Here is a 22,941-nt window from a genome sequence, read left to right as displayed (position 1 = left end):
TATTATTACCATTACACATAAAAACTTCAGAACTTACAACCTGGAGTAACACAATACAATGAATGAGGTACAATGTAGTAAGAAAAACAGAACCAGAGATTGGCTTTAATAATTTGCAAGTTTGCTTTGAGTCCTTGGGAAACTGTTTTTTGCTTAAAAATGTTTACTTTTCTGACAGGCTTAAGGGAACGTTAAAACACTGTAGACACCTTGCCTCTTAATCATTCTGAAAACTGAGTTAAAAACTATGTGCCAGATCAAAGATTAGTCTTATATGAAAGCAGTGTGTTGGTTACCTAGTAATTTACCAAGCACCATTTTTCTCTGACCCACATGTTCCATGAAGGTGTGTAGGGGAATATTATATTGATTTTTGATTCCAACTTAATTATTCAGTTGCCAAAAATTTAAGAAACCTATATTGCAACTTCTTAATCTCTTACCAAAATGGCATTTATTTGTATTTCTTACAGAAACAGTAAGTGGTAGGTAATTCACGGCACTAAGTAATTTGTCCAGACACGAAAGGTGTTATCAGTAAATGCCCTTTTGAAGCGTCTTCTGTCACAGTCTCAGGATAGGCCTGCTCGGCAAAATCCAATACTATCCTTCAGTTACTTTATAAGTGGAATTTTCTTCTACTTGTATCCATTTCCCGGGGCTGAAAGTAAGGAGGTAAAAAGGTTAGTACACAATCTATGGGTAACAGTGCTTAAAAACTTGGGTCTCTGAAGTATGTCTTTGTGTCTAATATAAAAGGTGTTGGAAGTTAACGGTTCCAATAGATGTATATGTAAAATATATACAGTTTTAAAGTAAAAATCACATAATCTGATTACTGGTTACTAGATAGAAAAGAATGTTTTAAAATAATGAAGTTTTCATTTATGATTTATTATGATCTCCAAATGTCTACAAAATGTCTACAGTTCTCAAGCACGTACCAGAATGAGGGTAACACAGGCTTATAGATTGCTGGATCCAATCCAGTAGGTCAGTGGCCCAACAATTTACCTTAATAAGTTTAGAGTTAATGCTCCTGGTCCTACTTTGAGAACCACTCATCTTTAGGATACTTTAGTTGAATGTGGATTAATCACCAGAGCCAAATACCACGTCAGTGAGGGAAGACAGTCAGAAGCATAACTTAAGGTATAAAATCCAAAGCTTAAAAAGACATGGTTTCCTTCTCATGCCATGATTAAAATCATCTAAATGGCTTTTTAAGAGCAAGCACATACCTTATGGACCCATTCATATTCTCCATATTTAGAATCAAAGGTTCCTTTCTGAAGAGATCTTAATTTTAAGGTGAAACGTGGTCCTAGTTCCTGAATTCCCACTTTCTTTTCACTCTTGAATATGTATCTTCAAAGGTAAAGAAAAAAGTTGAGGAAATTAGTTTGCACAAACCTAACTTCTTTAACATCACGACAGGGTTCAAAAGACTATTTCTCATTTACAATAATTCAGTACATTAGAAAACTGGTTTATGTTGAAAATGTGATTAAAGTCAAAGTCCAATGACTTAAGGTACCTCCCTCACCTATGAAATCTGAAGAAGATATAATCTCGTTGGTTGTGGAATGTGGCAACCTGCCTTCCAGTGAACTGAGGATTATGGGGGAAGAGAGATGCAAACATCCGTCCAATAGAATGACCCAGCCGTGTTGTAAAATTATTCAGAATTATTTCAGGTATGTGTTCTGTGGGGTCCTTGCCTCTTCTCTGGAAAAATGGTGAAAAATCAATGAATTAGCAAAACTCTATCATTGAAATTTTAATTTTATAATTTAAACGACAAACATGAAAATTTATCTTAATGACAGACAACCACAGATGGCTTACCAAACTCATGAACTAAGAAATGTCAAAGTATTTTATATGCTGTGAATGCACCAATGTGTTCTAGAAGAGTAACATGTTTCATAGTACTGGAGGCTATTGGTCTTCCATAATCAGTCTCACAAGGAAACTCAGATAAAACTCTTATTTTAATCAGGAGAGCAAATGCCATCATTAAAATCAATCTGCTCTTTAGTTACAGCATCTACTTATGAGATCAATGCCAATCAAGCAATGCCTAAAGCTTACCTTAATTTCTTTACGCAGACGAACACTGCTCATTTTAAAATGAGCAGTTGGTCCATTTGGCAAGTGACTCAGAATTAATCCATCTGTTCAGAAAGCTAAGAACACACTGAACTTCAATATAAATCTTCCATTGTTTCTATGCCCAAAGGCTCCTAAAATCTGTAGCTAGGTGAACAGGCATGTGTTCCTCTGGGTTAACAGACTTTCCTATGAAACCTCAAGCTTAAAACATATTTTTAAGTCAGCATAAATCTTTCAGAAAAATGGATTAACCTGTTGTCCTACCTTTTCTATTTTCACAATATGAAAAATAGCTCATCATCACTTTCAACAGGGTATTTGAGCATTCAACTGAAGTCCACCACTCTTAACAGCAATGAGGAGACAGGAAGGGATTCTAGAATAATTGAGTTCACCTCCATGTAGACACTTTATAATCCTAAAAATGCACTTTTATGTTTGTAAAGTTAGGATATCCTGTCAGCTTTGACTGTCATCCCACAGAACCAGACTCCTAGGCTCCCTTCTTGATACCAAGGTTATTAGTGTGGCACTCACAACATGGCTCCGAACTGCCTTCCTAACCTGTCTCCCCATGGTGTTTCCTACCAGTAGGCAGTGATACAATCTCCTACACACCATACACATTAATCTTACCATGTTTGTCTGCTTTTTTTTACTTCATGTTATTTCAAATACCTGCAATAGTTTACTCATCCATTAAGTCCCACTTCAAATGCCACCTCTTTTTACATAGTCAAAATTAAGCTCTAAATCTGTTTTCACTGTTAACTTACTATAGTATTTGTCACTTATTTTAAGTTATAGTCATGTAAATGCCATTTTTTTCCAGCACTTGAAGGCTCTATTTGTGACAGATACTAGTGCCTACCAAATAGCAGGTTATCAGTAACTGAATATTTCTTTTCAAGATTCACCACAGGTTCAACTTCATGACACACAGTCAAAAGCATCTGTGTCATCTGCACACTGAAAAACTTAATCACATCTTAAGGGGGGTAAGAGAGGTAGCAGTCATTTCTTTAACCTAAATCGAGGTTTCAATCCTTTTGAAAACATTCCTACTAAATATGGTTTGTGTCGAAGCAAACTACAAAATCCAAACTTACTAATTCCTAAGTACTTGCACTGTATGAAAAGTTGATATTCCTGCTAATCTCTTTAACACAAACCATGCAAAACAGGAGCCCTCCCTTAAAAAACAAAGGATACTTGGGGTTTTACGATCTTCATTAATAACGATCAGATCTGTGAAATCTCTTGAGATGCACTGTGGAATAATTTTTTTCAGAGCCAGCCCTCTTCTGTAATAAACGTGAGAGTTTGGTATAACTGTGGAGAGCTGCTCACAGAGTCGTACTGTTCTCTGTAAAACAAAATTACAAAAATCTTCAAAAGTGAAAACAATAAAAATTTATTTATCAGCAAAGATACAATGCGTATTATAAAATGTTAATAGAGAGCAAGACCAGGAAAAGAATGAAATCTGAACAGTGTTTCATTCTTTACCAAAGACTGATTATCCCAAAGCAGTGACTTTTCATTGGTGGTGATTCTGTTCCACCAGGAGACCTTTGGCAATGTCTAAAAACATCACCATTTTTGGTGATTATGACTGGGGATAGGGGATGGCTGGTACTGGTGATGTCTAACAGATAAAAGTCCAGAGATGCTGCTAACCATCCTATAATGAGCAGGGCAACCCCCATAATGGAAAATTATACACCCCCAAATGTTAACAGTGCTGAGGTTTAGAAACCCCATCCTGAAGAATCATGCTTGATAAACCTACATTCCATCACCAGTGTTACATTTTATTTAGCTTATTCATAGGCATCATCTAAGGCAATCACTAATTAACTCTTCTGAACAGAGTTCCTTTAAATAGTCTAAGTAATAAAAACATTAGGAATTCAAAAACTACACAAATTAATGTATTTATTACCCCATGAGGTCTATCTGATGTTGTAATGAGAATCTTGGGAGAAGTTTGTCTGTTGAAGTAAGAAGCAAATTCATCTGTAGCTTCATCATAAGCAACCTAAGAACAGAAAAACAAGGTAATTTTACATCAAACACTTTCCTGGGCCAGAATTTTAATAGTAGTTCTAGAAGGATTCAATGACAGTGACTACCTAGCTGACAGGGGATTTAAATAAGGCCTAGAAGGGACTTACATTAATGGCAACATGAAGAAGTTGGGTGATTGCCTCTGGAAAAAAAATGTCAAAAACAATTTTAGGGCACAAACTGAAATGTGTTTATCCTTGAAAAATGGCTTCAGCCATAGCCAAGCGTATCAGGAATCTTCCCAGAGCTATCCTTTCCTCCAACAATGTTGTCAGTAAAAACAAGACTTCATCAACTTTAGGTCTGATGGTAGGCAAGAACCAGAAGTCTTGACTCCAGAGGTGGTGGGCCCAGTTCAGGGTGGGAGGATGTGTGTGCGAAAACCCTAGCTTTGCTAGTCCAACCTTACAGATCCACTTCAGGATAGCTGTGGAAACTTAAAGAAACCGTAAATTTAAAGGATAGCTTCGGAAGTGAAAGAGCCATAGAAAGGCTGACAATGCCCCCCACAGATCTCTGGCTGATGGCTTGACTATACATGGAAGATACTACACATGGAAGAAACCTGAGACTCTAGCACACATGACAAGCAAGGGAGACCTGAGAACTGGCGCAACTTTGAAACATCCCTCAACCCAGACACACCTTAGCTGGCAGAAGCTATGTATGTCATAGTGGATCAAGGTGTCTAAACTTCTGTCCAAATCATTGGCTGACCATTACGCCACACAAACAGGGAAATCCCTAGATTCAGTTTTCCCCAGAGTCAGTTTAAAAATAACAAAACTGGGTAGAGACAGTGCAACTGCCAGGCATAAACCACATTTTAGTTCTAGGCAAGACACTAAAACAATAACAAAAAATCCCAATAACCCTTAAGAAAGGAAACAATCCAGAGTTATTAAAATACGATATCCAGTTTTCAAGGAAAAAAAAAACCAACTAGATACAAAGAAACAGGAAAGTATGACCATGATCAAGGAAAAAAGCAGTCAATAAAAATGGACTCTGAGTGGGCACAGTGTTGAATTTGGCAAACATTTCAAAGCACCTATAATGGATATATTCAAGTAATTAATATGGATTTAATAGCAGATCTGAGATGACAGAAAAGTCAATGAACTAGAAAACATTAATAAATATCCAATCTGAAGAACACAAAAATCAATCACAGAAAAAGGTGCAAAGCAGGAGAAACTTGGAGGGCAATGTTAACCATTTCAACAATGTTAGAGTCCCAGAAAGAGAAGTGAGGTGGGCAGAAAAAAAATAATTAAAAGAAAGAATGGATGAAAACTCCCCAAATTTGATGAAAAACTAACTTGGCTTTCCAAATCAGAGAAAATTTTGAAGAGAAAAATTAATCATGTGCAGGGGGAATGATGGTTAATGGCTGATTTCTCATCAGAAATAATAAAGGTCAAAATACAATGACATATGTTCAAAGTAATAACAGGGAAAAAGGCAATCAAGAATTCTATATTCTAACTGTCTTTAAAAAACAAAGGTAAAATGATCACACTTTCAGATAAAAATGGAGGTAATTTGCTTTAGACTCGGGACATTTACACAATGGAATACTACTTGGCTGTAAAAAAGAAGAAAATTTTACCCTTTTCAACAGCATGGATGGACCTGGAGCAGTTTTTATTATGCTAAGTGAAATAAGCCAGTTGGAGAAAGATAAATACCATACAGCTTCACTCATAAGTGGAATCTAATGAACAAACTGAATTAAGCAAAATACAGACAGACTCAGAAAGAGCAGGATGACAACTATGGAGGGTGGGATTTGTGGGTGGAGGGATTGAGCAAAAAGAAAAAGGACTCATGGACATGGACCACAGTGTGGTGATTGCTGGGGGTAAGGGAATATAAGGGGGATAAATGGTAACAAAAATTCAATAAAAAAAGAAAAAGACAAGAAAATCCTATAAGATGAAAGAAAATGACACTAGATGGAAATGTGAAACATGAATCCATAGAAGGAAAGAAGAAATAATACATACGAAGGTAAACACACAGGAGAGAGTGTGCATGCCCGTGTGTGTGTACATGTGTGAGTGTTTATATACTCTTAATTTCTTTAAAAAATTGTTTAAAGCGGTAATCACAACACTGAATTTACAACATAAACAAAAGTAGTGTATATGACAATAATGGCACAAACAATAATGGAGAAAATGAAGCTATACTGGTGCAAATTTGCTATATTTTACCAGAATTGTACCAGTATATTGAATTAGAGTGTGATAAATTAAAGGTGCATGCTGTACTTCCTAAAGCACCCACTTAAAAAAAAAAAAAAGCTTAAAAGATCAGTAAAAATGAAAAGAGCGTACTAAAAATATATTTGTTTAATAAAAAAAAGGAAGCAGTAAGGAGGAAGAGATGAAAAATAAAGACATAAGATATGAAAAAAAGCAAAGTGGCAGACATAAATCTACATCAATAATTAACAAATATTAACTGTGAGACAGCAAGATCCAACCAAAGTGTCTGTGACATTTTAAATTCAAAGACACAAATTGGATGAAATATTAGAAAAGGGGATGAAAAATCTATCAAATAAATTTTAAAAATCAAGGTGTAGAAGGAAAAAAACAAATGGGAGATAAAGAATCAATTAAGAGAAACAAAGATAAAAGTAGTTTGAAAAGAGTAACAAAATAGATACATTTATGGTGAAAAGCCAAATGAATAATAATAGGAATTAAAAGGGGACAGTACTGCAGTCTCACTCATGTAGATGTACATTTCTAAGCAAAACATTGGCAGAAAAAATACATAATCTCAGTATTTTCAGAAAAAGTATCTGATAATATTCTATATGCCTTCTTGATAAAACAGAAAAATACAGCAAAAAAGAAAGGAATTTCCTTAATTTGTAATCAAAATATACCATTAACACTGATACATCAGAACAGAAAGAAGTATTCTTTTTTAAATCAGGATGCCACTAATGTTTTTTTCCATTTACTTGACATTATGCTGAAGGTTCCAGTCAGCAGAAGAATGAGGGGAAAAAAACTGTTAATGGATTCAAAGTAAAAAACTTATTTGCAGAAATGATTTATCTAAACATGAAATGAAAACAATATGCAGAAAAACTATTAGAAGTTAATTTGGGAAACTATTGGTTAAGATCACTATTAAAAATCAAGTGTATTTTTATAAATCAGCAAATAAAATAATGTTTCAGAGATATATCTTACACTAATAAAGATTTCTTAACACTAAGAAAAAACATAAGATAACCAGGAATAGCTCTAACAATACTTATGTGTAAATACTTATGTGTACATGAAGGAAATTAGGAAATTCACTGAAATACATTTTCAGTATTTAAAGAAGTCCGCCCCCTCCATGATCTGCTTTAGTGCAACTTAAAATTTTATATGGAAGCTCTGGCTGGGTGGCTCAGCTGGTTGGAGCATTGTCCCGTACACCAAAAGGTTGTGGGTTTGATTTTGATTCCTGGTCAGGGCACATATTTAAGTGGTGGGTTCAATCCTTGGTCAGAGCCTGTAAGGGAAGCAACTGATCAAAGTTTCTCACATCGATGTCTCTCTTTCCCTTTCTCTCTAAGATCAGGAAACATATCCTTGGGTGAAGATTGAAAAAAAAAAAGAAGACATTTTTATATGGAAGATCAAATGTCCAGAAAGAGAACACTACTGTGTACAGACTGGGATTTTAGGATAAGGGTGGGAAGGGGAGTCTTACCAGGAAATTAAACAATTGAGAAAGTAAAGAAGTGATTAACAGTGGCACCTCTGGTCAAGATGGTGGTGTAGGTAAAGGTGGTACTTGAACCTCCCACAACCACATCGAAATTACAATTACACTAAAGAAAACCATCATTCAGAACCATCTTAAATCGAGCTGAATGTATTTAAAGCCGCCACCACACTGAGACTGGGAGGGGGGTGGAGATGCAGGTCGGACTGGTCCCACACAACCATGTGTGGCAAACGATAATTGGGAAGGATATCACAGCTGCAGTAGTCCCCTGAGGAGAGAGGGGTCCCAGCCCCACATCACACCCCGCCCCCAGCCCAGTGCTAGGGAGAGAAGTCCCCATAACTTCCAGCTGTAAAAACCAGCAGGGATTGTGGCTCAGTGAGATGAAGGACTTCCAGAATCCCAGACCTTCCTTTTAAAGGACCCATATATGGATTTACTTGGACTCATTTCCTGAGCTCTGGCATTGGGGCAGCAGCTTGAAAGGAATCAGGGACATAGAGGAGGAAGTGAACTGTCTGGCATCAGGGCGAGAGCTGGAGGGGCAGCTTTCTGCCAGACAGAAGTCCTGGCAGAAGCCATTGTTCCTTTTCTGAGATTCTCCCCACTACACAGAACCAGCAGACAGTCACCACTTCTGAGTCTCCATCATCCTGGCTCACACTGTTGGCCCACCCTAGTGATTTCCTAATAGTATTAGGGAATAGTATTAGGCTAATACCATGCCCCACCCAACCTGTGGGCCCACCCAAGCTGTTTCCAGTGGCTTATCCATACAAATGACCTGTCTTGGCTCATGCTTCAGACTTTCCTAAAATCCCTCAAACAAACAGCATCTGGTCTCAGCCTGTCCCATACCTCTGGCTAGGTGACCTGAGGCATAGAACTAGCAACAGTTGGCCTTATTTGCAACTTCACCTCACCTGGACTTACCTCCAAGCCCAGCACAAGTAGCAGCCATCTGCTGATCGCTTTGTAGCTAATGCTGGGTGGTCCTGGGTCAGAACATAGGCAGTGGCTGACCTTGGTCTGCACCTCCCAGGAGGCCCCAGAGCCAGCACAGTACTTGGAGAGCTTCAGACCACATCCAAATATCACATCCCAAACACTGGCACAAGTGACACACTCAAGGGCTGGACTCTGGGCAACAGAGACCCTGCTGGGGTGAGCCCCTGCACAGCTAATCCTCCACGGTGGTCAGTGGTTGCAGCCAGTCCTCGCAGCCTAAAGGCCTAGCGTGATAAACCCCTCCCACTGAAGTGCCAACAGCAATCAATACTCATCTACAAGAGGAGGGTGTACACTGCTCACATGGGGCCAAGGGAGGCACACGTGGAGTGCCCAGCTTGGGTGATTGGGAAGGCTGTGTCATTGGACCCTATAGAACACCTACTACAAAAGGCCACTCCACCAAGCCTGGGACATGTAGCAGCTCTACCTAATACATAGAAACAAACATAGGGGGGGCTGCCAAAATGAGACAGAGAAACACGTCCCAAATGAAAGAACAGAACAAAACTCCAGGAAAAGAACTAAACAAAAGGGAGAGAATCAATCTACTAGATGCAGAGTTATAAACATTGGATATAAGGATGCTCATTGAACTTAGAACTTACAACGACAACAAAATACACACAAAACCACAGTGAGAAATGAAGGATACACAAACTGAAATGAAGAATAATTTACAAAGAATCAACAGTAGAGCAGACGAAGCCAAGAATCAAATCAGCAATTTGGAATACAAGGAAGCAAATAACATCCAATCAAAATAGCAAAAAGGAATAAAAAAAAAATGAGGATAGTGTAAGGCAAAGGTCCCCAACCTTTTTGGCACCAGGGACCCATTTTGTGGGAGACAAGAGGCAGACAGAGCTCAGGCAGTAATGTGAGTGAAGCTTCATTTGCTCACCGGCTGCTCACCTCCTGCTCACCTCCTGCTCTGCAGCCCAGGGTTTGGGTAGCCTGGTGTAAGGAGCCTCTGGGACAACTTCAAGCATACCAACATTCATATCATGGGGGTGCCAGAAGGAGAGAGAGCGAGTAAGACAATGAAAACCACTGTGCAAAAGCAATGTCAGAAAACTTCCCTCACCTGTTTAAGAAAATAGACATACACTTTGCGAAAGCTTAGAGTCCCAAACAAAATGAGCCCAAAGAGGCCTACACCAAGACACATCATAATTAAAATGCAAATGGTTAAAGACAAAGAATCTTAAAAGCAGCAAGAGAAAAGCAGTTACCTAAAAAGGAGCTCCCATGAAACTGTCAGCTGATTTCTCAACAGAAATTTTACAGACCAGAAGGGACAAGAAGTATTCAAAGTGATGAAAAGCAAGGACCTACAATCAAGATGACTCTACCCAGCAAACCTATCATTTAGAATTGAATGACAGATAAAGAACTTCCCAGACAAGAAAAAGCTAAAGGCGTTCATCACCACCAAATGAGTATTACGTGAAATGTTAAAAAGTCGTCTTTAAGAAGAAAATAAAAATAAAAGATCAAAAATATGAACAACAAAATGGCAATAAATACTTGCCTATCAATAAGCAAATCTAAAAGATAAAATAAATGAACAAGCAGAATCAAAAAATGGTCCCACAATAAATCCCTATTTAGGTTATCACATTATCATATTAAAAATAGCTTTATGATAAACTTTTAATTTTTTTATTTAAAAAAAAAAAAGAACTGATACAGTGACCAATTTTCCAAGCAAACTGAAAGCCCAGGAAAAAGGCCAAGCATACATGGATAGTGGACGTATGACAGCGTTACAATTCACTGTAGGGAAAGGTTGCAGCTACTCCCAAAATGGTGCTGGGAAACTGGTTACATATGTTAGGGAGAGGGCAGGGCAAGAAGGAAAGAAATTAGTTTCCTTTCTCACACCACAAAGAGAAATTAATTCCTGATGATCAAGTACACAAATGTGAAAGGCAACTCTTCAATTCTTCTAGGAAAAAAAAAAAGAGAACATATGACCCTAGGATAGAGAAAGATTTCTTAATTATGACAAAAAAGAATAAATATTAAAAAAAGTTAAATTCAACTATATTAAGGTCCTTTGTTTATCAAAAGACATCATAAAGAAGTAAAAAGAGAATCCACAAATTGGAAAACACTTGTAACACATAGAATCAGTATTCAAATTATAAACAGAAGTTCTGCAAATCAGTAATATACACTGTAGGACAGTAAATTGGGCAAAACACATAAGCTGGCACATCTCTACCAAAATCACAGTACATGCCCAAGAAGATGCTCAGTACATTAGAAATCAGGAAATTACGAACTCAAACCAAAATGAGCTAGTCCTTTATCACTAGTCTGACTATAACAAGCAGGAGCTGGAATGTGGATGACCAGGCACATTGCGCTTATACTATGGAAGTGCAAATTGACCGTCATTTTGCAAAACGTTTTGGCGCTATCATGTAAAGTTAAATATTTACACATCCCCATGACCCAATAAATTCTCCCTTAGGTACACATTTAGGGAAACTTACATATATATAGCCTTGATATGCCTATGATCCCCAATTTATCTCCAGCCAAAACCTCTTCTATTATCTTGACAATAATACCACCATCCTTCTAACCGCTCTGGCTAAAACCCCCATACCATTGTTGAATCCTCTTTCACAATGCATAAACAATCTTTCAAGAAATTCTAGTTCCTCTTATTTCAAAGTATACCCAGAAAAAAAAAAAACAACACCTCAGAATCAGAGCAATTCTCAATATTCAATTAACCACCAACGTCCAAGCCATCTTGTCATTGTCATCATCTCTTTGCTAGATTACTTTAGTAGCTAACTAGTGTTTACCACATTATATCCTCAGTACAGCAACCGGTCACTTTTAAAAATTAAGTCTGATCACATCATTCCTCTGTTCAGAGCCACCCAATGGCTCCGCATTTCACTAGGTGTAAAAGCCCAATCGCTCACAATACCCAACGAAGTCACTAATCGGGCTCTACATTTCCCCATGCTTTCCTGTCACCTCTTCTACAATTTTCCCCCATTGCTCACTGAATTTCAGCATGTTAGCTTCTTTGCTTTTCCTCAAAAACATGCTAAGCATGCTCCTACTTTAGAGCTTTTCCATGGGCTGTTTCCCCACTCTGGAGTATTTTCCCCCCAAAGATAGCTAATCTCTTCACATCCTTCAAGTCTTTGCTAAAGGCCATCTCCATGAAGCCTACGCTGTTCACTGTATATGAAATTGCAACCCGAACCAACAGAAAAATGATCAAGAAACATGAACAAATAATTGATTAAAAAGATGTTCAACTTCATTCATTACGAGAGCGCAGCAAATTAAAACTATGGTGAGATACAATTTCTCAACTATCAGACTGAAAAAATGATTTGTAATTACAAAAATCTTGAAAGTTTGAAGTGTAACATTTATTTACATAAACCTCAAAGTCCCCCCACCCCAAATACTTATTAATTACAAAGGGAAAAATTGTAGCTATAATGGAAGAAACCTGGCAGGCATTTTAATAAGTAATGAAAGTTAACCAGTAATGGGAAAATCAACAGTATGAATTCTGATTAAGAGGCACTGAAAAGAACATAACATCGTATCTGTAGTATACCTGTCAAAAGTACATACATTGAATATAATCACGAGCAAACCTGACTCATTTTTAGTGAAATTCTACAAGAACACCTGCTTTGTACTGTTCAAAAATGTCAATGTCATTAAAAGCAAAGGATGTGTGAAGAACTGTTCCAAATTTATGGAGGTTGAAGAGTCATTATAATGGAATGAAATGCATGATCTTGGGTTTTTGCTTTTGTTTTTTTTGCTAAAAATGGTGACATTGGGACAACTGGTAACATCTGAATAAGCTGTATAGATTACATAATATTGTATATCAATGTTAATTGTCTGATTTTGATAACTGTTCACTGTGCTTATTTTAAAAATACATTTGTTTACAGGTAAAAACAGACTAAAAGTATACAAAAGTAAAGAGGCTTCTTGTCTGCCATTACTCTCAACATTTCAGAAAGAACATAAATGAGAGCCAAGTGGGGTACAATTTAATATTTAGGAAATCTGGGTGAAGGATATATATATGAACTCCTATTTTTCGATTGTCTGAGATTATGTCAAAATAAGTAAAATGTATACATTCATACAAAGTCCTATATTCATACGTACTCCAAGTAGTCCTGAATCTCCTTTACCTACTTGTTAACTCTAGTAACCCATCATGTTAACATATGATAATTTTATTTTATTATATTTATTGTTGTTTCTCCTCCTGCCATGTAAGCTCTGGGTGGACAATAATTTTGTGTGTATGTGTGTGACAGTGTTTTGTGTACTGATGGATCTCTAATACCAAAACCAAATTCCAATACACAGGAGGCAATCAACAAACGTTTGGTGGACGACTGGCTGACTGAATGGATGATTGTATTGGGAGATATGTGAAAACACTTTTTATAAAATGCATGGCTTGAAAGCAAACAACATAACAAAACCAAGTTTCCCCTATAAAGATTTAAAAAATATATTCAATGTTTTAAAAACCTTGATTCTCTCACTGTATTGTTGTAAACTACTTAAAGGTAAAATGTGAAAAGTAGAAGATTATTTTGAAATGAAGAATTTTATGAGGACACAAAAAATAACATCAAATATTATTCCTAAGTATCAAAATGTATAACAGGTACTACAAAATTCTACAGTATGAGAAATACTTTTCAAATGTATAAAAAAGTATTAATGACAAGAAGTTTACATAGGCAACTTCGTAAATAAAACACATTTCTGGAAAATAAATCACTGCCTTTTTCTATAGCATTATTGGGAAATGTAATTATTAAAAAATCTATAGCAAGTCAGATAATATGCCAACAGTAAAGCTGTCAGTCCATTATAGAAATCCACCAGCAAGTACTCTAAACAACATACGAACAGATAATTTTTCATTACCTCTTCATCAGCAGGGTCTACTGTGGTTTCATCATATACTCGCTGGTTGTCAATGGTCTTGGGTATAGGTTTTGGTGGAGCCTAAATAAAAGAAAAAAGACTAAGTTGTAGTAAGAAACATTTTACATAAGTAATTTTGCATTACAGTGGGAAGAATAACAGAAATTTGCAACAATCCAAAAACTCAATCTGTTCCTCATTTCAACACACTGCTAAATCAATCCTAACAACTCTTGAGTAAAAAAAGCTTTTTAACTCTCTGAGCAGACACACACATACTAAAAGAATTGCCAACATTGGATCAAATGACTTAAAACCAGACAAAAGTTGCAGAGAAAAAAGTGAGAGCAAAATAACTGTCCATTAAGAATGGAGATATCAAACAAAATGGAAAAAATTACAAAAGTACATATACATGTAGCTTTGTCCCAAGACTTCCAAAAAGCTGTCCAGAAATATGTAACAAAAGCTACAAAATCTATTTCCATCTGCTGAACTAGTAATTCCAGTTTGGGGAATTTATGGTAAGGAATAAAAGAGGGGAGCACTTTACATAAAGAAAGATATAGGATCACTATTGTTAATAGAAATGAACAGCAAATAGGGCAAATGTCCAACACCAGGATGACTATAGTACTTCAACATAATGGAATATTGTCACAATCAGCAATCATGCATACTCAGCTTAGACCAAAAACTGGGCAAATGAAATGGTAAGGAGTAGGCAACAGAATTGTAAGTATACACTAACCGAAACAGATTTAAAATGTATGTACAATAGCAGAGATATGAATATGAGTTGATGGTATTTAGGATTTTATTTTTTATTACTCTATAAAACAAATATTAGGTTTTAAATAGTTTTTTGAAGGAGGTAATTCTAGGAAGTCATCCTTCAATACCAAAAAAACCCCAGAATGATAGTATTCTCAAATGGAGACCAGCATATTAAGTTATTGTAACTGACTGATTATTGAGAGCTAAAAAGAGACTTAAACATTGCTAGATAGAATTTTGCAGGTCAAAATAGTCTAATACTGGCAATTTCGTGTCATTTAACCTAATACTATTAAGAAAATGCATGAAAAAGCAGTGTTTTATTTCTATACTGTCTATAATTTTCCTTTCTTCAAAAACACTTATCTTTACTTGGTACCTCACCTTAAGAAATGGGAGGGGGGAAAGAATTATATGTTCTTTTTCTTAAAGATTGTATTTATTGATTTTTAGAGAGGGGAAGGAGAGAGAAAGAGAGGGTGAGAAAAATCAAGGTGTGGTTGCCTCTCATGTGCCCCCCACCAGGGACCTGGCCCGCAACCAAGGCATGTACCCTGACTGGAAATCGAACCAGCAACCCTTCCGGTCCAAGGCCAGCACTCCATCCACTGAGCCACACCAGCCAGGCCTAATGCATTATATCTTAAGCTGGGTAAAGAGTAGAAAGGGGTTTGTTATGTTATTATTACACATCTGAAACACTTCATATGTCATTCAACATAAGTATCATTGAGCATTCCTTAATATAAGATAGAAAGCGGATGGCTAAAAACTTTATTACCTTATCACCAAGAGCCTCTCTCTCTTTTTTAAGTTTTTTCTTAGCTGCCAACTTTTCCTAAAGGGTTTGAAAAAAGAACAATATTGAGAAAGCATTAGTTATATCATAAACATGCACTGAAACTACAAATTACTAATGCTACAAATACTTACACTGAGTTATCTTTGTAATGTATTAAATTAAAATGTTGACACAGATTTTCATAAGTTATTGTAAAACAAATGAGCTGGCCCATCAATAAGATTTCTGTAACAAAACGGCTGCTTCTTCATCAAAAAAAAATCTAAATTGGCCAATTTTGAATATTTAAAATTTCACTAACTTTATCTTTTACTGTAAAATCTCAAATTAAGTGAAAATGCACAATGTATATCTCTAAAAACTTCTGTTTTTTTCCTGCATTCCTAAAAAGTTGCATCCTAAAGAATGCCATGGCTATGCTGGTTGTTTCTCTGGGAAAGGACTAAAAATAAATGGGAATGGGAAATTCATTCTCATGTTGCTTCCAATAACAGCATCACTAGCATTCCATGTATTTCAAAATCAAAATGTGATTTTAAAAGTATTAAGAACTTAAAAAGTGAGTTAAGATTGTACTGTAATTGTGTATCTTCTGGACATTTCTGAACAGAATGCTTGACACACAACAGAAAATACTTTTCCCCCCTCCCCCCAACACCGGTGTTATTAACCCTCCATCTGTCAGGTCGCAAGAAGTCTTCTAGGACACCCTTCCCCCATACTCGCACACCAGAATGGGTCAGATGCTCCTTCAACGTACTCCTTACTTAGCAATCATGCCGAGTAAGACTCAGTCCAGGGCTTCAAACAGTCTAGTTAAGAGGAGGCAGGCAAATAAAAAGAGTATTATGTGTATGAACTTTTATAACGTGCAATAAGAAGCAAGTTTTGCTTTTAACTGCAGTTTAACCACAAATGAGCACTGTCAGCTTGGGCGTTATCTCCCCCTACTTGATCACCTCCCGGAAGAGTATGAGGACACCGCTGTAAAGAGTAAATACAGTGACTAGAAACGTTACAGCACTAATTTCGGTAAGAGTTGCATTAGAGAAACATCACTTTGAATTTATGTATTGCCTGCGTTAGATTCTGTGAATTAACCAACCGGAGGTGGAAGGGACCAGGGAGAGGGAGACGTTTGCCTCCTAGATCAAGAGGAAGTAATTTTCTCTCCTGGGAGAGCAGTACTTCTTGCTTTCGTTCTCACCCGAAGTCCCCCTAGCAAGAAGCTGGTAAGAAAAGGAATCACGGACGCTCAGACAGAAAGCAGGACGAGGGGAACAGACTACCAGGCCCGGCAGGCGTAATCCTTCGGATTAGTCACCACAGCTCCGGACCCCAGGCAGGGGAGGCCACGCAAATTCAACAACCCCACCCACGTCCCCACCACCCGCGCGCAGACGACACCGCGCGTGCGCCGTGCCGCCTCCGCCCCTCGTACCTTCCGCTGCTGCTGTTTCCACCGCGTGAACATTAAGTGTCGTCGCTGTTTGTTTTTGATCTCGGAAATGCTGAAGCCTGGAGGAAAGGCAGACGCTTTGGGGGACTGGACCCCGCTTTCTGTCGCCCCATCCTTAACGAGTGCCGCCTCTTGAGGTTCTTCGGGAGAGCCTTTGCGCTTCAGGGCTTTCTTTCGGCTGCTGCTGGTCTTCTCCATAGTGTCCGTTCCTTGGCGTCTGTACGGAAACGGAAATAGTTTCCTCCTCTGGCCCACCTACTTAGGCTTCTATTTCCGGGGAAGGGAGGTTCTTAGTGAAAACTAGAAGTTCGCGTGAGCTTTAGCCATTTAAAAAGATTCTGAAATTTAGGTCTGAGGATAGTTAAGTGGGTTGCCCAGCTGTATGGACAGTGAAATGATGAATTAGTGGAATTCTATTTTGAGCGTTTTCTATATGCCCAGCCCTCAAAACATTGGAACAAAATCTTTGCTGCAGGGAGTTTACATTCTACTACAGAGGGCTCACAAATAGTGTGATGAGTTATAAAGTAATGCTAGGTATGAAAAACAAATAGAACAGGGTAAAAGAAGATGACAGAGTAGAAGGGCATGTTGTAACTTAAAAAGGAAATCATACGTGCCCCTGCCGGGTAACCTGGTTCGAGCCTCCTCCAGATGCATCAGAGTTGCTGTTATGTCCCTGGTCAAGGCACATGCAAGAGTCAATCAGTGAATGCACAGATGCGTGGGACAACAAATCTGTGTCTTTCTGTCCCCTTCTTTCTAAAATCAATACATAAAAAATAGACAGGAAATCGTATAGGCTTTGTTGAAAAAGTTACATTGAGCAGAGATTTGAAGTAGACGATGGGGTAGAACTGCTAATCTGAGAAAAGCTCTCCAGGCAAAGGGAACACAGCTCCAAGGTGCATAGGCAGTAGCAAGCCTGGCATGTTTGGGAAACAGGATGGAGGCCGGGAGTCAAATGCGAAAGGAGAGTAAGGGGAGGAAGTTGTTAGGAATGACAAATTGTGTAGGATTTTGTAAGGACTTTGGTTTTTATTTTATGTGAGATGCATATCTCTTGGAGGATTTGAAAAAAAATAACAACCTGACTTGCATTTTAAAGGCATCACTCAGACTCTTCTTTTGAGAATAGACCTCAGGGGAGAGAGAGTGAAAGGAGGGGAGAAATGATAGTGTCTTGAACCAGTGTGGTTCTAATGGAGGTGGTGAGACGTGATCAGATTCTTTTGAAAGTACTTGGTGGTTAGAATGAAGGACATGAGAGAAAAAGAAGAGTCAAGGACGACTCTAAGACTTTGGAACTGAGCAACTGGAAGGATGGAGTTAAATCAGCTGCGATGGGAGAGACTTCTGGTGGAGCAAATTTGAAGGGTAAGATCAAGATTTCAGTTCTCCAGATGTTCAGTTTGAGACACTAGTCATGAATGTTGTTTTCAAGTTGTCACTTGGGATGTAAGATTCTGCAGCAGGAGAGGCGTAGGCTAGAGATCAAAAATTGGGAGTCGTCAGCATATAGGGAGTATTTCAAACCATTATAGTGAGTGTAGCTAGAGAACTGAAAAACAAGAGTATGAAGGAATTAACCCTGGAGAGGCCCCACATGAAGAGCTGGAGAGGAAAGGAGGATCCAGTACAGAAGAACAAGAAGGGAAAATCAAAGGAGTAGAGTGCCATGGAACCAAGTGAAGAAAGTGATTCCCAGTGGTTAAATTTTGTTTTATTCCTCATTTCAATGTTATGAAAATTCCCTTCAAACAGAGAAAAAAAAGACTTCTTTTTGGTTGCCTATTAGTAATTAATTTTCCAGAAATTGCCTGAATTTCAAATTATATGTTTCAATAATGACACTGTTTTGATCATTTAATATTTTGGTGTCCATACTACATTTCTCACTTGTTCATGTTCTTTTTCTTAAAAAAAAGATTTTATTTATTTATTTTTAGAGAGGGGAAGGGAGGGAGAAAAAAAAGGGAGAAAAACATCAATGTGGTTGCCTCTCATGCACACCCCACCAGGGACCTGGAACACAACCCAGCCATGTACCCGGACTAGGAATCAAACCAGTGACCCTTTGGTTTGCAGACTGGCACTCAATCCACTGCGCCACACCAGCCAAGGCTCAAGTTCTTTTAAACAGGATATGAAAAACATCAATACTATGTCTTCCAGAATAAAGCCCTATCAAAACTTGCTTTGAAGCCATAAATCCAAAATTGAGATTAGAAAACAACCCATTATGTTTAGATCCCAAGGAGTTGCTGCTACTACTGGACCTGGGGTCATGCTGAGGCCAGATGCTGCTTGTTTGAAAGATTTTGAGAAAGTTTGAAGCATGAGTCAAGACGGGCCATTCATATGGATAAGCCCCTGGAAGCTGTTCGTGGTGTGGGGTTTCAGGGAATCACCAGGCAGGGTGAACTGTGTGAGCCAAGTTGATGGAGACTCAGATATGGTGCCCACCTTTCTGGCAGATGGGCTCTGAAAAGGAACAATGGCCTCTGCCAGCACTTTGGTCTGGCAGAAAATCGTCCCCACCCTCAGCTCTCAACCTAATGCTGGAAAATTTAAGTCCTCCTTGTATGTCCTTGGTGGTTTTCAAGCTTCGGCCCCAGTGCTGGAGCTCAAAGGGAGCGAGTCCAAGTAAGTCAGTGCTTGGGCCCTTTAAGAGGAACGTCTGGGACTCCAGAAGCCCTTCATCTTACTGATCCTAAATCTCTGTTGGTTTTTGCAGCCAGAAGTTATGGGGGCTTCTCTTCCTGGCACTAGAATCCTGGCGAGGGGTCTGGAGTGGGGCCAGGACCCCTCACTTCTCAGGATAGGCAAGATATCTCTCCCAATTTTTATTCCACCACATGTGGGTGTGAGACCAGCCCATTCCACATCTCTGCCCCTCCTACCAGCTTCAATGTGGCTTCTTTAAATCCCTAGTTGTAAAACTTCCATTCAGCTAGATTTCAGGCAGTTGTGAGTGATTTTTTTGTAGTTTAGTTATAGTTTTGATGCCTGAAAGGATTTCTATGATTAGAATAAAATCCTTATTCTGAACTCACAAAAGCATTGAACAATTTAGCAAATGTGTATTTAATGCTACTCAATAAATTACTATGGTGAATGAATTCAGCAAACAATAGGCTCTACGTTCATATCTGTGTTCAGGTCTTGACTCAGTCCCTTAGATGCTATAAGATCTCAGATCACATTATCTCTGAGCCTCAGTTTCTTCATCTGTAAACTGAGGCTACTTATGCTGCCACTTAAGTTGTTGAGATTACATATATTGAATAAACACACATAGTAAATGCTAACTAGCTATTTTTATTAATTATATGTATAAGAAACTATGCTAAACATTGTGGATAAAATGAAGACATCATGTTTGCTCCCAAGAAGCTTACAGTTTAGAAGATGAAACACAATTCTAGAGTGAGTATTGAATAGTGGTCAATGTTGATTCCTCCTGAACTGGAGATCCATTTCATCCATCTACTGTTTCTCACTAAGCATTCATTGTCCATTATTTTCAGGGCCCATTCACAATAGAGTGTATATTATTTTAAAACGCACTTATTTTTAATATTTAATAAATATTTTTTGCTTATTTGTTTTAGTTCTGACATTTCAGAGTCCCTGTAATACAACTCTGGGACACCAGATGAGTTCAATGAACCAACAAATGTATGACCAAGATTCTGTTCAGAAAACTTGATTTACTGTTTTACAGTATGATTTAAGCTCTTTACACCAGAGAACTCATTCCAAAGGCACAAAATATTAATCCACTGCATGAGAATAAGGGATACCAGTTTCGGGGTTAGAAGTTTTTTTATTTACAGTGTGATATAAATACTTGATGAACACAGAGCAAATTAATGCTTCCTGAACTTGAATTATGTTGTACATTTAGAACAGGTAAGAACAGTTAAAGAAAAACCAAAATGGAGGCCACAGCTCGAATATACACTTAGACCAAGCCTCACAGTCATGTAACCAAAACTTAAACTGCCCTGATTTCCCCGAATGCCCACTCTGACCTGAAACAAAACTTAAGCCTTCTTCATATTAGTGTGACCTTCTCGCTTCCTAGCTAATCAGCTACATACCCACAATTAAGCTTACACAGTGCTACTACCTTTAAAAGATTTTAAGTTTCTAGTAACCAATCACAATAACAAAAATTTTGTATTCCCTCATTGTAGGCTGATCTATAGCTGCTAAAAGTGGACCTTCTAGCCTCTTTCAACTTTAAGTCTCCCTATTTGTGAGTATTTTGTTTCTTGCTCAATAAAAGATTCATATCAAATACAGCTCTGAATTTTCTCTCTTTTTTTTTAAAGATTTTTAAAATGTACTTTTAGAGAGAGGGAAAGGATGGGGGGTGGGGGAGAAAGAGAGGGAGAGAAATAGCAATGTGCCAGAGATACATCAATCAGTTGCCTCTCACACATCCCCATCCGGGCCCACAACCCCGGCATGTGCCCTGACTGGGAATCAAACCAGCGACCCCTCAGCTTGCAGGCCAGCACTCAAGCCACTGAGCCACACCAGGTAGGGCTGAATTTTCTTTTGACAGAACTTTACATAACTAGCCTCTCATCTGTGGATATTTCATTGGTATCAAAGAGATGTTTTTGGCACTTAAACTACTATCTCAAGGAACTTTGAAAGTTCTTTTTTTTGTTTATTCTATACCCTAAGTTATCTTAGTGATGGATGAGGTTTGTTCCCAGACTTTACTGACTCAGGAGACTGGTTGCAAAGTTGTTACAGGGATTTGTAATGCCGATAGAACTTGCGCAATGTCGACTCTCCTTCAAAAGAACTTGAAATCAATAAGAATAGAATTAATACAAGTTTGTGAAGAGATATTAGAGTTACACACCTTCCTACCCAAAACTGAATTAGAGTGACTGAACTATGAAGACTGTTCAGATGTCAAAAACCTGGAGAGTAATTATGTGGTGAGTACCATCATCTCTATATAATCCACACTATGAAGTAAACATGATGCATGTGACGGCCTTCCCAGAAACCAGGCGTATTAGAAAAACAGAAGTTTATTTTTTCAGAAATAGGTCTTCATGTTGTGTCTTTGGAATAATTTCTAATAATTTCCTTGAGGCATTTAACTTTTTTCAACACTAATCTTGGCCATGACGGTATAGGATGCAAGGACAACTTCACTCTATTTTCCAAATAGCTTGACCCCAAGCAGTAGGGTGAACTGTTTGGATAAGCGTGATGTTTTCTGCCTGTTACTGTTTCCAGAAAGCGCCACAGTTCCACATGTGTATTTTCTGGTGATACACATTTCTAATCCTTACCTGACCAGGGAATGTGATATCACAATCAGTGTAGTTTCACTAAAATATCATCTCCTGAAAGGATTTCTAGGCATTTGAATTCATCAAAGGATCTTTTGGTTATATCTTTGGAAGGTGTATAATGCCTCAGGCTATGACTAGTCAGTTTCTGACTATGGAGGAACATAAATATATTTAAATATCACTCTGGAATGACTTGTGTGTGTCCAAGTATTTATTTTGTTGATTGATTCATTCAACAAATATTTATTAAGTCATAGTTTGTGCCAGATCCTCTGGCTCTAGCAGTCGAAAAGAAACCACTCTGTGTCCCCAGAGAACTCCAGTGGAACAAGATTAACAAGTATGGAAGCAAATCCAAAAATTGTGAGAGGTTCTATGACTACTACCTTGTTGTGTAATCAAGTCCAAATTTAGAATTACACCTTCTCTTGTCTTTTCCAAAGAGCCAGAATAGGTATATTTGTAAGGCACCTGTTGATAGCTGAGAATGTATCTTCCAAAGAAAGTAACTCATGTGTAGTGATTATATCACTCAGGCCAGAGACACAAATATTTATTCATTTGTTTGTTTTTAGCCAATACTGTTTAGTTTTTCCCTATATTTATGTATCAGTTTTCCAAAATCATAGAATTACCATATGAAATAAAATATATTCTATGATAACATTTAATAAACAAAA

General features: G+C 37.8%; 1 protein-coding gene across 1 annotated transcript; it reads right to left on the bottom strand.

Moving 5' to 3' along the window:
• Positions 1-428: 428 nt before the first annotated feature.
• Positions 429-17,169, bottom strand: RPF1 (ribosome production factor 1 homolog). The gene is made up of 9 exons (XM_024565554.3): positions 16,914-17,169; positions 15,452-15,508; positions 13,894-13,974; positions 4,061-4,156; positions 3,328-3,481; positions 2,095-2,177; positions 1,547-1,728; positions 1,242-1,368; positions 429-661 (listed from the first exon to the last, which is right to left on the bottom strand). Exons 1-9 carry the CDS (start codon positions 17,127-17,129, stop codon positions 620-622), a joined length of 1,038 nt encoding a protein of 345 aa, XP_024421322.2. The 5' UTR covers positions 17,130-17,169; the 3' UTR covers positions 429-619.
• Between the last annotated feature and the right edge of the window lie 5,772 nt (positions 17,170-22,941).

The sequence above is a fragment of the Desmodus rotundus genome, chromosome 3 (assembly GCF_022682495.2).
Source record: "Desmodus rotundus isolate HL8 chromosome 3, HLdesRot8A.1, whole genome shotgun sequence".
Classification (NCBI taxonomy): Eukaryota; Metazoa; Chordata; class Mammalia; order Chiroptera; family Phyllostomidae; genus Desmodus; species Desmodus rotundus.
Note: the sequence above shows the minus strand (reverse complement) of the source record. Positions and strands in the feature narration are given on the sequence as shown.